At 42.4% G+C, this 20,387-nt stretch overlaps 2 protein-coding genes across 3 annotated transcripts; one reads left to right on the plus strand and one right to left on the minus strand.

Annotated features, from left to right (window-relative positions):
* Window positions 1-42: 42 nt before the first annotated feature.
* nadkb (NAD kinase b) lies at window positions 43-9,922 on the minus strand. 2 transcript variants are annotated; one of them, XM_084546676.1, is made up of 13 exons: window positions 9,620-9,922; window positions 9,002-9,032; window positions 8,161-8,454; window positions 7,970-8,053; window positions 7,181-7,310; window positions 5,414-5,522; window positions 4,984-5,069; window positions 4,730-4,832; window positions 4,447-4,646; window positions 2,230-2,329; window positions 1,902-2,059; window positions 870-952; window positions 43-764 (listed from the first exon to the last, which is right to left on the minus strand). In XM_084546676.1, exons 3-13 carry the CDS (start codon window positions 8,451-8,453, stop codon window positions 605-607), a joined length of 1,506 nt encoding a protein of 501 aa, XP_084402802.1. In that variant the 5' UTR covers window position 8,454; window positions 9,002-9,032; window positions 9,620-9,922; the 3' UTR covers window positions 43-604. The 2 variants fall into 2 exon arrangements, with proteins under 2 accessions (XP_084402802.1, XP_084402801.1); XM_084546675.1 differs by lacking the exon at window positions 9,002-9,032.
* A 7,273-nt stretch (window positions 9,923-17,195) lies between these two features.
* On the plus strand, window positions 17,196-18,416 carry gpr160 (G protein-coupled receptor 160; the record flags this gene model as incomplete). Its single annotated transcript, XM_084546680.1, has 1 exon — window positions 17,196-18,416. The coding sequence occupies one exon, from the start codon at window positions 17,196-17,198 to the stop codon at window positions 18,087-18,089; it is 894 nt and encodes a 297-aa protein (XP_084402806.1). The 3' UTR covers window positions 18,090-18,416.
* Window positions 18,417-20,387: the final 1,971 nt, after the last annotated feature.

Raw genomic sequence — 20,387 nt, forward strand, 5'->3', positions numbered from 1 at the left:
ATTATTATTAGGTGATAAACTGATCAGACACACAAATATCAAACAGAGACAGATTTATTTTACTGCCTTAATAGTCATTCCTACTTCATGCATGACTGGAGTTTAAACCGAGGCAGAAACGTTTCAGGAAAAAAAAAAAGAAGCTACTTCACGTACAGAGACACATTTTTAGAGCAGAAAACAGTCGCACACAGTCGTCTTTGGTTGACTCGGCAATGAGAATCGGGGAAAATACATAAATATCACATAAATATGACACTGAATAAAGTCGTCCTACGTTTCTATATGTACACATTTACACTTAAAGGTTGAAACGGTCGACCTGCTGGGTTTCAGGTCCGTCAGTGTTCTTCTACCAGTAATGAGCTCCTGACAGTAACTTCTACAGCTTTTAGTTCACAGCGTATTCACGGAGAGGTTCGTCCTTCAAACTGCGCTATTACGTGATCCAAGAAAAGAAATTAAACGTTATGTGTGTGTGTGTGCGCACTGGAATGTAACGGGGCTAAACTGATGATTTAACGTATGATTATTGTACATGCTCGTCGTAGGATCGACGTAAAGCTGATTCGGCTGTAGGTCCGGTGTTTCCTGACCCTCGTCGTCAGTTCTCCGTGTCCGAGGAGTCGGAGCCGTCTGCGAGCCGGGCCTGCCTCTTGCGCACGTTCCAGTGCAAACACTGAGCCAGGCTTTCAAACCAGTCGTACACCAGGTCATGACAGCAGATAGACGGCACTGGGTAACAGGAAGTGGTGATCTTAATACTGTAGGGAGACAAATGGACGAAAAATTAATCCTGAACTGAGGAGGAAAAAAATATATATATATATTGAAGCAAGCAACAAATAATGATAGCTGATGGTCTTTACCAGTCTCCGTGCTGGATCTCTTGTCTCTTTCGGCCGTCAAACGACACCCAGGCCGTGTTCCTGGCGTCAGGAGACAAGGTGATCTGTTTCAGGGGAGACGAGGACAGACTGTAAGTTTCCACAGTGTAGAAGAACAAAGACACTAAGACTAAGAGAGCTGGACTAGTTTGACTTTTCTTTAAGATGTTTCTTCTTCACTTCTATACGTACGGTGGGAAGGTTAGATTTTTGTGGGTGGTAAACACTTGAAACTCACATGACTAAGGTCTGTTAATGACCAGATACTCGCCTGTAACTGAAGGACTTTGTTTTAATCTTGATTCCCAACAATGAGTGATAATCTAACAGCTCATTAAAGGCCAGACACTCCAGACTCAAAGTGCCGTCATTTCAGCTAAATACTGATGGTTGATAGACGTAATGACTTCAATGTTCTCCATCCTACTCTACCCTGTTGAAGGCCAACATTAGCTTAATAGATCTAGACAAAGTACAGTTAATGTCATCAGTTTTCTCAGAAAGTAAAGTATGATGAAACAAAGAAATTAGATTTCATCAAGACGGGCTGACAGGAATAAAAAATTTAGATATTTAATCCAAAACCTATTGGTCAGAGCTCCAGAGTCTACAAGTCTACAAGTGTAGGGACCACAAAAAACCTTCTAATAGATATTTCTGTCTGGATTTAACTGATCGACAAAGCCATCGCTGAAGCTACGCCCCTCGATAGTCAGAAGGACAGAAGATGCATGCAGCCCAAACAACAACTGTTACTGATACTGGTGGGTGTCAAAATTACAAAAAATAAAAGTGTAGATCTTCTTCAGTAGTTGAAACTAGGATCACTGACTGCAAACATTATGTGCATAATTTTTGTGTAATATTATCCTTCAACACCACAGTAATTTGTTCCTAACCAGTGCACCACTCCTCACTGCTGCTAAAACCATGTCATTCTTGCTGTGTTTCCTCTCTGGCTCAATCATGATGCCTAAACTAAATAAGTGAATTATATTCCACCCTCATCCGTACCATGAGCTCCACCCCGGCAGGCACCACGATGGGTCTGAAGGAGAGCGAGTGTGGGCAGATGGGAGTGACCATGATGGCGGGGACGTTGGGGTGGATCATCGAGGCTCCCGCCGCGGCTGCATACGCCGTGCTGCCTGTAGGCGTGGACACGATCACACCTGGAGGACAGAGACGGGGAAAGGGGAGAGTATTTAATGTGGTAGTTTCCAATATTTAGTTCATTTGTATAAATTAAATAAAAAAAAACTTTTGTGTTTCTGTTCGAGCTGAAACACACAAACAGCGCGCTGAAGCACGATGAGGCAAGTACAGGGTTCAGGTTAATTACCGTCTCCCTGGACTGAAGTGATGAGTCGGCCGTCAAGGTACAAGTCGACGTTGGACAGGTAGGAGGACGGCCCTCGATCAACCACCACCTCATTCAACACCTGCACACAGACACAGACACACGCAGACACACACATAACCTCAATTAAGATTAAAACATCCTCTGGGAAAACAAAACTCCACCAAAGCTGCACAATCCTTTAAATCTGGGTGTGTAATGGTATATACACTATCATCATGTGGATTTTGAAGAAGTCATCTGTGGGAATATTTATGTTTAACCCTCGTGCTACCTTTGGGGTCTCTGGGACCCCAAGTGAATGGACTGACAGAGAGAGATTATGCAAGAGGGTAGCAGAGGGTCAAGAAAAACAACAAAGCATTTAATTTCCTTATGTTACTGTAGTGTCACCTATAAGCCAAACGCCACGTCGGTGTACAATTTATAGCACATGTAAAGAATGAATGTGTTTTTCTCATTAAAAATGTTTAAAACACTAACAAAAGTAGACATGTGTGTGGTTAAACAAACCTTAGATTTAGTAGAGCTCAAGTAAGAGTCTGAAAAAAAACATTTAGTATTAATACCGTGCCGCTATGTCCTTTAATATCCACACGGTGGCGCTATTTACATCAAAACCATCAGTCTCTCCTGGCTCTTGGTGTTTTTTTCCATTAAACAGCTAATTAATAAACAATCAAACTTACTCAGAACTAAACCTGAAACACTGAAGATGACTCAGATTAAATAACTACACCACAGCCGTCGCACATACAAATAAAACATATATGTAAATAGCTGACGATGTACACGCTCTTTGTGTATAAATCCCTTTCGTAGACAGTTGATGTGCTCGATAAACCTAATCAATCATCCAGCAGCAGACGCAGTGGAAACTACAAGCAGACCTCCGCCGTGCATGTTCCACACTTCAGTCTGTCACACGGGCGCTGGGCTGTGATGTCTGGCAGATGTACTGACGTCAGCTGAGCGCAACGCAAGCCTCCTGGCTGGACGCGGCAGACGTGATGTAATGTGAGGTCGACCCCGGGCTAGGGGACCACAGCGATCCGTCACTGTCTTTTATCGACGGGACAAAAAACCCCGGGGCTGAGAGAGGAAAGAGGAGAGGGCTGCGCTGAAACGGACCAACTGCAGCAGTGTGTGTGTGTGTGTGTGTGTGTGTGACTCCTGCAGTGTGGCATGTTGTTTAGTTACACAGTGTGTCAGACTGAGAGCGTCAGGAATCATTAATATCCATCCGCCGCGCCGACTCCATCACTGACGCCACGGTCTCCATGGCAACTGGCTCAACAGAACTTCACAACATCCGACCTTCTCCTCCCGCATCTGCGCCAGGCAGCTTTATTATGACTGTCGCCGCGGCAACCCAGCTGATGTTCCCTCGCCGAGCCATACGCATGCATGCATGCACGCGCACACACAAGCACGGGGCCGGGGGACGGAGAGGAAGCGGCGCACGCAGTCAGCCTCCGTCACCTTAATGGATTACAGCATCGCTTCACGAACGCGATCCCCGGTTGCTGCAGTCACATGAGCCCACTTTGACCAAATATTTACAAGAAACGTGGAAAAGGAACAACTGAGAATGAGACTAAGAGATCCCAGTCGCCCGGCGGTCTCAAGAACCACGATGATCAGAGTTAACGGATTAAAAAGAACAGCAGTATTTGAGGGGAAGGTGAAGACACGAGAACATGTGTGTTTACTGTTACGTGACTCTTCGGTTTGAATAAATCTAATAAAGTTATACAAAGGAAACTTAAAGCGGAAGGAAAGGAGACTGGACTCTCCAGAGTGTCTCCAAAGTAGATCTGCTCCACAATGACAATGTATCACAGTTGCTTCACACACACATTCTCTCTCTATTACACTCTCTCCGACCACATAACTTTGTTTCTCCATGTTCAGCTAACTTAATTACCCAATGCCTGGCTCGCTTTCCAGTATTGATTTCAGTGGCTCCTCTTATTGCACAAACAAATCTGCAACATCCAAAACTGCAAACTCCACCACAACGGCTTCGTCAGTTCATCCAAAAAAAAAAAAAGAAAACCTACCTGAGAGACGTTTTCTTGGCACTATGAACTAAAAATTAAGTTCCTAAAAGGTTCCTGAGGTGGAACCGAACTGTAACCTGCATCTTTAATTTAACTCAAGATTATCTGACGGCTTCAACAAACGCTTTGCCCTCACCTGCATCTGCAGGGTGACCTTGCCGGCCTCGCTGTTGCTGTGTCCATGAGGGGGGAGTCCATTGTGCTCCTGCTGCTGCTGCTGCTGCTGCTGCTGCTGCTGCTGCTGCTGCTGCTGTTGTGGCTGCTGTCCCGTCCTCTGCAGCATGTCCTTCACCACCTTCACCTTGAGACGGCTGCGTAGAGTGATGGCCGCGTTGCCTGAAAGCCCGTGGGTACATGTTAGCAAAAAAGAAAAGGAAGACGAAGAGTAGAACGTTATTTCACAAAAAGCTTCAATTTACCTTCAAACACTTTGGCTACTTCAGTCTTGTAAGACTCGAACTTGAAGGGCGTCAGAAATCCCAGAGAGCCGAGGTGGAACGCCATAACTGGAGGCACGCTGCCCTACAGAAACAAGGAAGCACGCAGTCATGAAAAAACATCTGAGTGGTTCAGTTCAACCATCTCAGGATGCAAGATAAGACTCTCTAGTATACGACGAGAATCGGCCGCGTTCAAGAATTTCAATACTTTAAAAAAAAAAAAAGCATGATACCTGGAAGAGAGAGGAGGCGTAGAGCAAAGTCCCGTCTCCGCCCAGACAGATGATGAGGTCGATGCAGTCGGAGATGTCATCGTAACCTGAAGTCACACGACATCTTCGTTTGTCATTCTTATTTTCACGCTAATAATCTGAAATGAAATCTGGTGTTTTTTTTCCCTGTTCAATAAAAAGTCATTAGAGAACTTCTTGGGAGGCCCTCGTACCGACTTTAAAGATGTCTGAGGGAAAGAGCCACAGCAAGTTTATTCATCTATAAATATATGGAAATGTAAGTGTTCCCGTTAAAATAAAGACAAGCTGATTAGAGATACATCGTAAATAGAAACTGACGGTGAAACTGATGCTGAAACTTTTAAGTATAATCATGTATAAACATTTTAATTTTAATGATTTCGTGTCCTTACTCCAGGACAATCCTCACCCTCTCTGAAGGTGCAGAGCTGATTGCGGATGGAGCCGAACGCCTCGTCCTTCGACAGCGTAGCGTCGTCCGCGACCTTCCTCTCCACGTACACCATCATCTGCTTCTCCTGAAACACAAACGCACGATTTAGCGACTGCAGCCAAAACTCACACAAACACACACACACGCACGCACACACATCTCTCAAAAGTACGCCTTTGAAAACGACGCTGATGGTTTTCCAAACATGTGTAGCTTAGTATGACGCTATGTGTTTGCGCGGAATGCAAATATGCGACGTTGCCGGCCAACTCTGACAGTCTGGCTTCACAGAGTACAGCTTGTTTTGAAAACATGTGGTGAAAAGGTGTCGTAACTGCTCGAGACCAGACCATAACTCTCCCCTCCGTGTCTGGACCATTTCCTGGATTCTTTTTGTCTAACCTTGTTTGAGGTCAGTACCGCAAGTGTTTCAGTGTACACTCTGTTCTTTGGCATATTTATATCAGCTGGAACATGGTTTTGGTTTAGTACACACCAGGGACTAAACTCTGACCGAAATCACTTGGAAAAGTGTCCAAGTTTACAAACAGCAAACGCAAAGAAAAGATCCTGGGTGCTCCAGAAAGTAACACTGGAAAAGAAATTTTGTTTTCTGTTCCATTAAAAAGCTTACATGTGTGAGTTGAGTTGGACAACATGTACGTGAGGCAGGTCTTTTTATAGATTTTATAGACTTAACTTAATTAAACTTAAATTAAACTAATTATGTCTGTGCTGATACCTCATACTTTGATGCACAGGGACTTCAGACCAAGCATGGTAGATATGAAACAAGCAAAACAGTGTAGGAACACACATATATATCCATTAGTCTAATAATTAACGACACGTAAAACTAATGTGATCAGGGAACGTTTGTACAAATCCACAATAACAGCACAAGGAAATACACAATGCATAAAAAGGTTTTCCTGTTTTCCTAGATAGTATCTGTCTGTCGTCATGTAACATGTTTGCATAAAGCCCTAGTAGCCAGTTTATCATGCCCTAAAAAACAAAGCTAGTGCAGAGCTGACGGTTGTACACAACTGGAAAATGCAGTGCTCATGTGTAGACCGCGGCAGCTAACTTATTAGCCCACCTTTACCTAAAGTTATGTAGGAAATGTTGCTTAAAGCCACTGCTCTCCTTTTAATAACACAGCAGACAAAAGACCACTCAGACCTATCTCAGAAAAAAGATTACGAACCTTAATGGAGCCAAATTGTCTGCCCTGATATCAAGCTTGCCACACAAGGTGCTCAGCTGCCACTGTAAGCAACTTTGTGATCAGTGACTCTGGCATGTGAAGGGACGAGGGATCAAACCCCCAACCCTGCGATTAGCGGTCAAGCCGGTCAATCACTTGAGCTACAGCATGCTTTTAACGTGCGGTAAATTATTAGATGCAATCGTAAAAAGAAAAACGTTCGTTCTGGAGCTTTGGTTCTGTTCCCTCAAAGTTTGGAAAGCTTCAGTTCATGTCTGTTAACCTGAGATGGCTGAAATCATGTGAAATGTGTTTATTTTGAATTTAAAAAAAATAACTGGAGATCCCATTTCTATGTTGCAGGTAGCACATTGACATAAATGTAATTGCACAAACGTCTAAGTAATGTATTATTGATGTTTGTTGGTTCTTCAAGACATGTATAAACTATTTTATGTAGTGAAAAAAAATTAACTGTTTCTGTTCATTTTTGTTTCAGATCTGTGAAATACATCCGACGCTGTGTCCTGTACCTCCACTAGAAACGTGCAGAGCTCTTTAAATGGCTCGACCAGACTCTCATCTCTGATTTTCCTGATGACCAGAACATTGACAGGAGGTTTATTCCAGGTGAGCCTTTGGCTGGCCGGGTCCTGGATGTGCCTAGGACAAAATAATAGATAACAGACAAAATTTAGACACAGAATTGAGAAGACAAACACCTAAATGCAAATACAACACTTACACACAACGCTGCATCTCAATAGCGAGTAATAAAAAAAAGTTTTTTAAAAAAAACACTGAAATTAAATATTTTTTAATGGGTTAACTTTTACCTATTTACAATATACTTGCTTTGAATCGTGACAGACGACAAATGAAGTCAAATGCCAAACTGATTTCATGCCCGAATTAAACAAAGATTATTCTGCACTCTTTTAGCTGAGTCATTCGTTAACTGTTATGACGCACTGTTGTAACGTCAGTTTAGTGCGGGTCAAATTCCATAGACCAGAATACAATAAATTTTGCCTTTCCCTCGTCCCATTTTACCGTTTGTTCCTCTCCTTCTTTGCGTGGCGGACAACAGGCATTGCGCAGATAATTTGACTTGTGCATATGTTTTCAGATCAAGTCCAAAAAAAAAGTCTCTTCGATCAGGTGACAACAAGCATCTGCAGCGTGTCCTATGAGCCTTCCCATTCCATGTGACATCCAATCACAACATTTTGTCTTATCTCTCACAGATACACAAATCAATGTCCAAACAAACAAAGTCTGTACACATAAAGTTTGACTCAATCAGGTCCCCTCATGCTTACATGACTGAAGTTGGGTTGGGAAGAATACAGGCTTTGGGTCCGAAGTGAGTGGCTGGGTACGGTCCATGTAGAAAGTGTGCTCTTCTGTGAGTAGAAACAAAAAGTGCAGTCAAGTTAATATCACGTCATGTCCTGAGCAGCAGAGCTGTGCCACTGGCGCGGCGGACCAGCTGGCAACCTGCAGAGCAAACCTCTTAGGAGAGCTTTCCGCTGTGTCGCTCGTTGAACCAGAGGGCTCCAAGTGCTCGTGTTGGCCTGGCAACCTCCGTCGCTCAATCTCCCACAGCAGCTGTTCGTGACCATCCCCCCGTCGCTGCAACCTCTTCCCCTCCCGCCGTCTCCTTGGTGACTTGGACGGGTGCTCCCTGTGCTTGGAGGGTCTAGCTGACTCCGGCAGCTGACCGTGGGGTCTCGAGGGTCGCACCATGCCCCTGTCCGGCACTGCAAGGGGCCTGGAAGATGGACTGGTTTCTGAATTCTCCATTCTGCAAAGGAGCAACAAAACTTATGTACAAGATTTTGGCAATTTAAGGAGCCATCAATTTGGCAACTGATTAATCATTTATAAACTTAACATGCCTTGGTTCACGGTTTGGACGCTGTGAGTTTTATCCCAGTTTTATTTAGGTCTTAAAAAGTACAGCAGCAGTGTAATTACTTGGAAGTATAACCAAGGACTGACTCATAAATGATAAGTAAAACAAAAAACAGGCTTTTAAGAAGAGCTGCAGATAATATTTTTCTCATCATTAATGAACATGCAGATTACTATTTATTCTGTAAATTGTTTGGTCTAAGAAATGTCCAAACGAGGCACAGTGGTGCAGTGGTTAGCACTGAAGTGTCTGGGTTCGAATCCAGGCTGACTGGGGCCTTTCTGTGTGGAGTTTGCATGTTCTTTGTCTGCGTGGGTTCTCTCCAGGTAAGTGTCTAAAGATAATTGGTGATTCTAAATTGAATGGTTGTCTGTCTCTCTCTGTGTTAGCCGTGAGACAGACTGGCGACCTGTCCAGGGTGTACCCCACCTCTCACCTGATGACAGCTGGGATCCCTCCCTGCGACCCTTCATAGGACAAGCGAATGAATAATGAATGAATGAATGTCCAAAATGTGAAAAGTCTGCAGTTTTGTATTATATATGACAAATACAAGCAACTAATGTGACCTGAGGAGCTGAAACGTGAAAACTGTTTAATTTGTTTTGCTTGAAGCGTGGCCGAAACAACTCACTATAGTTGCCAGTTATTTCCTGAACAGCCCGTTAATATGGGGGCACCAATATAGAAACTAATAAGATGATAAACTGTTTTAACATTCAGTCTTGTACCAGATAAATTACTGCTTTGTTTATGTGGCTGTACGTTACGTAACACCTGAGTACAAGCCTCACTAATTAAATTAACTCTAAAATGACTTTCAATTTAACATTTCATCTACAACAGTGACCTTGTCCACAGCCCGAGTGAGACTACAGTCTGAGTTTAATACTCTAATGGCATAAAAGAAGCTAACAAACACAAACAGCTCAGTAACAATCTTCCTCAGCCCTATAAAACGGCTGATTTGTTGACAGCTAACGTTACCTAGCAATAGCTAATTAGCTATTAGCGTTTAGAAACAGCATAAAAAATGACCGAAATGCAATCTTACTTCGTCACAAACGGGTCAACATGCCTATATCGACACTAGTTCACGAAGGCCCAGGTGCACTGAGACGCCGCTCGAGGATTATTTAAAGACAGAGCTGCTGTCAAAGTGTTAAAAACATCACTAAACGGCACATAACGGGAGAGGAAGTGACGTTGGTTTCGGTTTCAGGGTTTTCTGCGCATGTGCGGTGCTCAGTGAAAGCCACAGCGCCATTACCGCGCCTGGTGGTCGAATTTAAAACTACATCTATAGTGTAGTTAAATATATTTACGTTCCTCCCTGATCGGAAATTAATATGTAATATTGTATAATGTCTATATGAATATGCAAACAAAAACAATGGAAAATGCAATGTTATTTTTTTTAAATTGTAAGGCAAAGAGCATGCAATGGACAGTGGACAGTGTAGACAATTATTTTGCTGAAGACCGAATTAAGCGGTTAAAGACAACACAAAGTCAACTTTGTGTCACATTTGACAGGTAAAAATCTGAAGGGAAGCTAACGCACGAAAACAAGACGAGACATGTGCAAGAAGAGAGCAGGTTTGGCTATTTCTCAACCAAAGAATCTGATTCATGAGATTATCATGGGACTGATCAGCGCTTCCATGAAGACCTGTTGGATCATGTTTGACCCAATGCCTTCCGTCCTCTGGCGGGTTTCCCGAGCACTGCAGCATGCGGAGGACCTTTGATACCCAACATGGCTGCTGTCATGTAGCCATGTAGTGACTCGCTGTTTTTTTTTGACAGAGGACTCTGTGTTTATTTTGAAAAATTTACGGTAAGAATGCTCTTTTCTGTTATTACCGAATTTTCACTATGAATATTTAATGTATGCAGCAACTTGGAATTACTTAACACTCCGCACCTCACCGCGTGTTTTGTCAATTATTAACATACACTGCATCAGGTATAAAATGTAATTAGTCTGTAACTCAACCAATCATTACTGTATTGGATTTCATGAGAAAAACAGTTTGGTACCTGCCTACCTCAAAGCCAAATATGGTGCTTTTTACTGAGTACTTAAATTAATTTGATTAAAAACAAGGTGTGGTCATTAAATAATTCTAACAACGAGACCAGCGCTTGCTTGATTTACATAACTATTTAACAACCACTGCTCAAATTTAAAGAGAAAACTGATGTTTGGTGCATTTTTTTTTTGGTGTGTGTGTGTGTGCAACCTGTTGTCATAATAATCACATCATCTGATTTTGTGTCTAAATCAACGACCTGGGTCAAAACAGGTGAATTTTGATAACATTGTTATAGCTTAATTATTTCAGCTTCACACATGTGAGGATTTGCAGCTTTCAGATTCAATTACTTTACTGTTCTAAGTTTACTTCTAGTCATTTTGTGGTTGCTTGGAAAAAAAAAACAAGCATTGTGAATGTTTATGGTTGCATTTCTATACACGTTTTATAAGTTCAAGTGATATTGCACATCTACTTATACAATCTATATTACAACATATGTATTAGTTAATTTTATTTTTATTTATTCTATTTTGTAGATGATAATCAGGTTTGTGGACATTTCTTTATTGGTGTGTTAACCCTTTATGAGCCGAGGAACCATATGTGGTAACATCCACGCACATTTTAAATTGCGTCCCTGTGCCTCTCAGTGAGGTTTAGAAGCACGTGGTTTTCACCCAGCCAATCAGAGAAGGTCAAGGCAACATCCTCAGGTCACATCAGGGTGTAATGTTTTCTGCAAGGTCCATTAGGTACCATGAAGAAGTGTCCTAACGTTGTCTCATGTGGTGATAATGTGTATGTTGACAAGTGCATGAATCAGGACTTATCTTCTAATGCTCTAAATACATGTTTATGTTGTTTACCACGTAAGGGCAAGGATATGGTAAACTCATTACTTTTGAAAAATTTCACAAAAGTAGAAAAGTCTTTTTCCGCCAATACAACACTCTAGGGTTGAAATTTTGAATTTCCAAGTATATCAATGAGTGCCCTATAAAGGGTTAACGTCCCGTGGTACTGTTGTGTCAAATCTAGTGTCTCATAAAACGGCTGATTTGGTAAGGTGTACATCTTTTGCAAACCAGTGTCAATCTGTTGCACGAGAATATGATCCGTAGACCAATCATTAAGAAAAGTAATTATTAGTTGGAAACTTACAGATGAGTTATAGATAAGCTCCGCCTCGACCAACGGTGAAAACTTACTGTTACACCAAATAGTGAATGATACCCTTTCTCGTAACAGAGTGTTTTTACAGTGAGTCACTATAGACCTTTGTCGTCTGTGAAGAAAAGCGACGCCTACGTGATATAAACTGTTACTTTCATTAACGGCACGTGTGCGTCACCGGCCCCCTCTCTTAAGGAAGGTGGGACTGTGGCTAACTGTGTATGTGGCCACTGCTGTGAGAAGTGTGTGTGAGAGCCTTGTAGTTACTGAAAGGTCCTGAATGCAGCTGTGAGTGAAGTTTATTTAGAAGCATTAAACTGCAAAATAGGAGAAACGTAAAGTAATGTGATGTCACATCTAAGCTGCAGCCGATCGCCTGTCATCACTGACTCTCATCTTTAAGAACACAAGCACATTTTTGTGTTTGTGTTTATTTTCAGGTGTAAAAAATAATCAGCATGATTATGGACGGTAATGCTCTGGTTGCACAATCTCTTTTATGTTCTTGCTCTTTGTCTAACGTCTGCAACGTGTTTCAGGACAGCTGAAGCTTTAGTCAATGGATTTTAATGATATTTGAAGTCATATGTACACATCTCTATGAAGGTAAGAACGCAGCTATTAACGGACTGACTAACCAGCTAACGCTAGCTCATTATGGTAACATCATCCGACCTATTTGTCTGTGTTTATGTTATTTCTCTTAATTAATAACACGTCCTCTTAACCAGCATTTAATATCGGCCTTAGCTAACGGCAGTAAGCCTAATACAGCCTCAGGTAGCTACCTAACATCACTTGCTACATGTATTAACATAACTAATACAGATATGACGCTAACACGATTTATTTAATTCATTGTCCATTAATTTTTGCGCTCAGGACGGGTCTGTCTTGTGTTACAGGTCATTGAGGAGCTAGAATTTCGACTATGATGTGTCTTTCTTTAGTCGAGTTTATTCCCTTAGGCCCATCAACTTCAATGTCTTCCGTGTCTCTCTGCCTAATTAGATTGGTCAGATAATTCGATCAGGTTGTTAAGGACAAGATGAAAACATTTTGGTTGTCAGGGAAAGTCAATCAAGCCCGTTCCAGCAGAGAGAGTAGGAGCGTCGGTTGTACTGAAGCGGAGGTGATGCCGAGCAAGAGATCATATTTCTAGTTTCTCTCTTTATCCCAGCGCTCCTGTGTGAGTGGCTGTGGTTTGAACGGCCAAGAGGCAAGGATTCATCATCTCCATGGTCTTCATCAAGACGGATATAATGGGACTGGAGGGAGGTAACAGGAGAAGTCAAATTAAGTTAAAGCACGTTGCTCTTTGTCCATTTGCCCTATCTTATCTCCTCTAATGGATCTGTGGTCTTAACATTTCTCCGTAGGAGTGGATTCATTCAACAGATGTGTGTCGGTGCCATTTCCAGATCCCTGCACGTTCAGATTATACGATGAACTTTTTGACCTGACGTTGGCCCTCATGGAGGCTGGCCTAAGGTTGAAGGACAGCCGTCTGTATCATCTGTATGACGGTGTTATCGTGCTCAGGATATGAGTTTCTGCAACTCAACAGCTTGTCCTAAACCATTACTGACACAGGGGTGTAGCGTACCTGCAGGAGAGCTACTCTGTGCAACAGATATACAAAGATCCAGAAGTGCAAAGAAGCCGCTTGCCACTTCATTAGGTACACCAGTGTCCTGCACCTGATCTTATCTTCATGAAGGTTGTGGTATTTTAACTATGCTGTTTGATTTTGGAGGCTGAGGTTTGTGGTACTAATAAATTGTATTGCGTTGTTTTTTATAATATTCACTAGTCTAGCTAATTAACTCGCAAATGTCTTGAACCAAATATCGATTTTTCTATTAAAGACTTGTTTGACAAAAACACAAAACATTTTATCTGTAACACTATGAACTGTTTTGTCTCCACTTTTTCTTGGGAATCAATAAATGCTTGCATTTTATGATGATGGTACGAGGTGGTTATTCATTGCACCGCTCATTTATGTCCCTCTCATACGTGTTTGAGCTCAACCGAAGTCATCGACTGAATAGTGTTATAAACCTTAAGCAAAACAGCAGCTGATAAAAGCTCAATAACTGTACCTCATATGTAATCACTTTTAGCTGCAGCAGTACACAGACTTGACTGACCTCATGGTCTTTGGTCAAAGACAGTGGAAGACATTTAAAGGACATAAAAGAAGAGACAATTTTACATAAATGCAGACTTTGAAAATACTGGGGAGGCACAGGTGGTTAGCACTGATGCCTCACAGCGAGAAGGTCCCGGGTTTGAATCCATGGGCCGACTGGGCCTTTCTGTGTGGAGTTTGCATGTTCTCCCTGTGTCTGCGTGGGTTCTCTCCAGGTACTCCGGCTTCCTCCTACCGTCCAAAGACATGCTCATTAGGTTAATTGGTGATTCTAAATTGGCCGTAGGTGTGAGTGTGAATGGTTGTCTGTCTCTCTGTGTTGGTCCTGCGATAGACTGGCGACCTGTCCAGGGTGTACCCCCGCCTCTCGCCCGATGACAGCTGGGATAGGCTCCAGCAGACCCCCTGCGACCCTTAACAGGAATAAGCGGTTACAGAAGATGAATGAATGAAAATACTTTACAAGAGCCACTTTGTAACCTGACGCTCGTGTTACACAACTGACTGGCACCGGATAGTGAGAAAGAAAGAACACTAGTGAAACATCAACTGAGTTTTATTTGTTTTCTCAAAGACGTTTCATCACTTGTAACAGCGGCTCGACAAAGGAAGTGCTTAAAACACCTTCAAGAAAACTCAAAACCATTCCAGTTGTCTTTGTTTGACCTTTGTTCTAGATATATTATGACCTGGATGACTGACAACCTTCACACATATACTGACTGGTGTTCTAGTCAATTTAATTATTTCACCAAAGCTACAAAATACTTTGCTGTGAAACTGCTCCCTTCTTTTATTTCACACGACATACCTGTTACTAAGTCGGTAATCACTTCACTACGCAAAATGAGAATAATGCTTTCATGTGAATGCATTACAGGGGAACGTAAAACGTTTTCTGATTTACTTACACAGACTTTTAACGGCGCCGTGTAATTGTTAATTTGGAGTTTCACTGTCTTCTCTAGCTTGCAGCAAATAACAAACTACTGTTTGGTGTTGGACAGGAAGTGTACAACGGCTTCTCGGCAGCTGTGGGTTTGACACAAAGATCAACACCTTTAATATCTGGACATTTAATCTGTTCTTATTATAAACACATTAAACACGTTATACTCGCTGTCTAACCCTGTCGGTTGTTGTATTGCGAAATATCTGCTGCACAAAGCTCTTTTTGTAAAATGAAACGATGGTTGCTTTGCTGTCTAAACTTCCGCTTAATACTTAATAGAAATTGAGTGATTTGTGAACTTCCCTATTGTCAGAGCTGACAGATGTGTCTTTAAACCACGCCTTTTAGAGGAAACCGACTCAGACTCCACGGGTTGCTCTTGACATCAGATCGCTGCATTCACACAGGTAAGACATTTAACTGTAGCTTTTTTTTTTTTTAATATATATATATATATATATGTGATCATTCTCATTGTGTTACAGTCAGACTTCTGCAAAAGTTTTCGGGCTTCTCTTCATTTTTAATTCAGCTCCTTTAAATAGTAAGAACCAAGCAGCTGCACAGATGGATGGGGAATGAAAATAAAATATGATTACAGCTCTTTAGAATATTATCTGCTAGACAACTGCATTTTTGCACAATAATAACGCAGCGTTGTGAATGTTATGAGCGTTAAGAGTGCAAAATGTGACCCTCCTCCCTCGTGTTAATATTTATCTGGTGTTAACTTCCTTTTTTTCACGGTGAGCCCAGTACCACCACCTGTGCGCCGCTAACCGCTTTGTGGCTATATGGCTTCAGTCAACAATACTGATCAAGTAGAAGTAGAGGAGAGCTCCCTTTCTGCTTCACACAGTCAAATAGAGGGGATTTGGTTTATTTGAATATTCAATAACTAGGAAAAAGGACTGGCACCTAACAAAACAAACGGGAGCAAGACAAAACACAGGGCTGCAGGCGAGATATTAGACACTTGGTCCCCCCCCCCCCCCCCCCCCCCCCCCCCCCCGACCTTGGAGAGCTGAATTGGAAAAACAAATATTTCCTGGATTTCTTTCATGACTGATAATTTCAGGTAGTGGTTGATGAAAATATTTGGATCTTTTACGTACATGCAAAATGTGAAAGTACCCAATTGCATTCAGAATTGTAAAGTATAATGTAGTAAGTTTAACTTAACAACGTGTGACTAAAGCTGTTGATAGTAAAAAGTGAAATACTTCTCTTGAAAAAATAAAGAATTGAGTGGCATAAAATTGAAGCACTGACATAAAGTAGATCATACTTTATAGAGTTCTCTCTCGTCTAAGAGAGAAATGAAAGTTGGTGGGTAACGGTTCCTCAAATCTATCTATAGACCCTCAAATTTGTTCATAACTCATCTCTTTAAATTATATTAAGGCTCAAATTTATACGTAGTTAAGAAAGTCGACCCTTTGAGTGACAGACGGGTCACAGGTCTCACCTCCTCCTCCGGCTGTTTTTTAAATGTCTGCAGTTTCTCTCTGGTTTGTACGAAAAGCCACACGCTGTCGACAGTAGTCAGCACGTTGAATCGGCGGCATGTGAGTCAGTCAGAGAGGTCACTCCTTCCTAAAAGCCGGCTCAGATTTTTTTCATAATGATCCATCCAGCGGCTCTCAGCGGAAAATGGAAAAATCAGTAAAAGCTGTTGGTTTCAACCACATCCTCACTCAGAGGAAGTGAATCCTAATCATTTCTCAGCTAGACTCACCAACACAATATATAACCGAAACAAATTAATAACGTTTACTGTATGCTGAGAGACACAGAGCGTAGTCCATGTTCAGCAGGCGACACAGTGTGAAAGGACTTGTGCCAAATGGGATCTTTCGCGTGAGGGCGGCTGGTTATGAAATAGGATTTCTTTGTAAACATTCATCAGCAGCTGTCATCAAGGACAAGGATCCTTGAAACAATATACTCTGCAAGCAGGGGCCTTTTTCATCCAGGATATCCCTGTCACCATCTGCTTTGTGGGTGGAAAGAATCAAGAATCAAGAATTACTTTATTGTCATTATGTAAGAACATAACGAAATTTTGGGCGGTAGCTCCTGGCTTAAAGGAGAAAAATAAAAATAAAAATCGAGCTGTACAGATATACACATATGGGTAGGCAGCAGCAAACTTTACGCTGAAAAGCATAAATGTAAAAAACAGCCGACAGTAGTTGTTGTTTTCAGTTTTTTTGTGGATTTAAAACTTAAAAAATTGTCGTTTTGTCCCTGCAGGTCCGTCCACAATGACTACTCGAGGTTAAAGGTCTCCTCCACAGGACGCACCATGTACATCGCCGTCACCTCCGTCCTGCTCGGCCTCGGAGGGAAATGTCTCCTCAACTGGGTTCTGGTGTTTCTCCAGAGAAGCCACATCTGCAGAAGCTTCCTGGGGGTCTTCAGCGTCTCCCTGGCCGTCGTCGACACAGCCCTCGCCGTCGTCGTCACCGCCCTGCGCGTCTGCAGCGACGGGCACGTCGGCGTCGTCCTCCTCGGCTTGAGGGTGACCACCTATCACACATGCTTGCTGGTTCAGATTGTAGGGCAGGTTCACAGAGTGCTGCAGTGGCCTGTTGTTGTCATGGCCGGTTTGGATCATTTCTGCACCGTGTCTTGGGGATTACGTGCCACCTCCTCTACAGCAAAATGGTACGGGTACCTGTTTTTGACAGGCTTCCTGTGGTACCTCGCTGCTCTCTACGTCTTCTTGTTGTCGGACTTCACTCCTGTCTTCGAGGATGTTTCCCTCCAACAGATGCACAGGTGTTGGGTCTTCTATCATAGGTTTCTGATTCTGGAAATCACCGTGGTGCTCCTCCTGACTCTGGCCGCCGCGGCTCTGCGTGCGAGGTGCTGTCTTTCTCTGAAAGACCAGATCACGGACCAAAGTCGAACTCACTCGAGGGAAAGTTTCGTTTACCAAATCCTGCGTATATTTCTCAAAACTTGGATCCTCTTCCTGGTTTTCCTGGGTGTGCTCACCGCGCTGCCCGTGGGACTGCCCGCATACCTAGATCTGAACGTTGCCTGGCTCTGCTTCCTCAACAGCCTTCTGATTGCTGTTGCTTTATGTGCAGCCTGTCCAACCTCGCAGCTATCGCAGGGCTTGGCAGCAGTTCCTCCTGACAGATTCTGCGAGTGGAGGTTTAATTTTAGCCTGGCTGCAGAGGACAAAACATGACTGCACAAAGCAATTTAATGCACCTTTGAGGAAGTGAAATTGACTGTGGAGACCTGAATGCTTTGTACAAAAGAGTTGTTTAGATTTGTCTCAAGGGAACTAGAGATAATGTGAGTACTACTGTTGGAGGTGCACACAGACATGTAAGCTCCCCAGGGGACACAACTTAAATCCTGTTTAATGCGAATCAAAATCATTATTGCATATTGTGGGGTAATAATTATGTGGCGCTATCACAACTCAGTGATAGCAATCAGAAATTACATACTTCAGGCACCTCATTTTAAAATAATCTGACCGTAATGACAAACGTAATTCAGACACAGTTTTTCTGTAATTAACTTTGTTTGCATGCTAGCATGCTAACATGCTGCACTCCCTGGGGAAACAGTTAGCCCCAGTTTATGCTAACATATATATTTCACATAGCTAATTATCTCATTACGTTTGATTATAATAAAACTGATTTGACCCCGAAGACTCTTCTGACATTTAAGATGAAATGAAATGCCGTCAGCTACATGATATAAACAAATGTTCCCCAGTTTGTTTGCCACGATGGTAGCTAGCTGACGGCCATCTTTGTTTTGATTTGGACGTTGATTTAAGGTCCTTTCTTTTTAATCGGTCAATGGACACATAATTTTTCATTGGATGGTGGAAATACGTTCAAACTAAATGACACTCTGGGTTTTCCTAGCATCAGCCTGAATGTACACAAACTGCAACAGGGAAAACATTCATTCATTCATTCATTCATTCATCTTCTATACCCGTTTAGTCCTGTTTAGGGTCGCGGTGGGTCTGCTGGAGCCTATCCCAGCTGTCATCGGGCAAGAGGTGGGGGTACACCCTGGACAGGTCGCCAGTCCATCGCAGGGCTAACACACAGAGAGACAGACAACAATACACACTCACACTCACACCTACAACCAATTTAGAATACTGGGAAAACAGAATCCTCCAAAACATTTGCATGTTGGCATTATTACTGGTGTGCTGACATTTGCATTTAGTGAGGTTTGGCACACCAGAAGTCTGTTCACAGGTGCTTATGATTGTGCTGAAGGTAGATATGCAGCCAGAGCAGGAAGATGTTATATGCAAATAACAGTAATATTAAGCTGATGCCAAGGGGAAGGCTCATTGTTCTCTCTAGTACTGATGTTGTCACACTTGTTTGGACAAGCCCTCCGAAAGAAGCCAGTTCACACTGATCAGGTATAACATTATGACCACCTTCCTAATATTGTTTAGGTCTCCCTTGTGCCTCCAAATCAGTTGTGACTCATCAGAGAATAGACGTGGGCCTTCTGAGGGTGTCCTGTGGTGGCTGGCAACACAATGTTGTTAGTAGGGACCTTTGGGTCCTATGGGTTGAGGGGAGGGGCCACAGATACTTGACTAGTTTGGGATCTAGTGAATTTGGAGGCCAGGTCAACACCTTATGCTGTTTCATGTTTCATGTTCCTAAAGCGTTTTTGTGTGTGTGTCTGTGTCAGGCTGCATTCTGCTGCCATCAAGGAGTGTCATTACTATGGGGTGGGGGTGCCTGGTCTGGTCTAGGTGGGTGCTACATGTCTAAATAACATTCACACGAATGGTCCAAAAGTTTCCCAGCAGAACATTGTTTTGTTACAAGATGGTCAATGTTATTCACTCTTCCTGTCAGTTGTTTTAATGTTGTGACTGATCAATGTATATGGATGTGATGTGTATGTGATTTTAAAATAGGATAAAATGATTGTGTAGTTTCTGAGCACATGTTTACATTTTATAGCCATATTTAATTATATACTACTGTGAGGACTCAGCTAAATGCCAGATACCAAACTCTGACTTATATATTTTTTACAAGTCCCTATTTATTTTAATGTGCATTAAAGAAAGCATTAATATTGTTCCTGTTTTACTTATTCTTACTGGAGACTGGGATCTGGCCTCTCCTCCTCCTCCTCACATCGTCATTTCTTGTGAAATAATGCTGCTTTGAATCTTTCCATGCGGGTGAAACCAGAAACTGTAGGGAGAAAAAACAAACAAACAAACAAACAAAAAAAAAAACAGGAATAATTCCCACATCTTTTAAAACTGCTCCAGGTAAACTTCTCTCAGGATTAAAAGGAGCCGTGTCTGGATTTGGTTCCAGTGTTGAAGCTGACACACAGTTAAGCCTTCGCAAAGCCTTGTGTGGAGATTAAATTATTATTCTGTAATAAAAAGCAGAAAGAACAACAAAAAAAAAGGTGTGTAACTGTTAAACATGTGCCTTCAAAGTGTTTCGGCTTTGCTTTAAAA

Source organism: Chelon labrosus (genome assembly GCF_963514085.1).
Source record: "Chelon labrosus genome assembly, chromosome: 6".
NCBI lineage: Eukaryota > Metazoa > Chordata > Actinopteri > Mugiliformes > Mugilidae > Chelon > Chelon labrosus.

Coding starts and splice junctions, on each gene's coding strand:
- nadkb (XM_084546675.1), bottom strand. CDS start 8,453: ATGGAGAATTCAGAAACCAGTCCATCTTCCAGGCCCCTTGCAGTGCCG. Junction 5,070..5,413: donor GCTCTGCACCTTCAGAGAGG/GTGAGGATTGTC, acceptor GTGTGACTTCAG/GTTACGATGACATCTCCGAC. Junction 2,330..4,446: donor AGGTCACCCTGCAGATGCAG/GTGAGGGCAAAG, acceptor GTCTGTGTGCAG/GTGTTGAATGAGGTGGTGGT.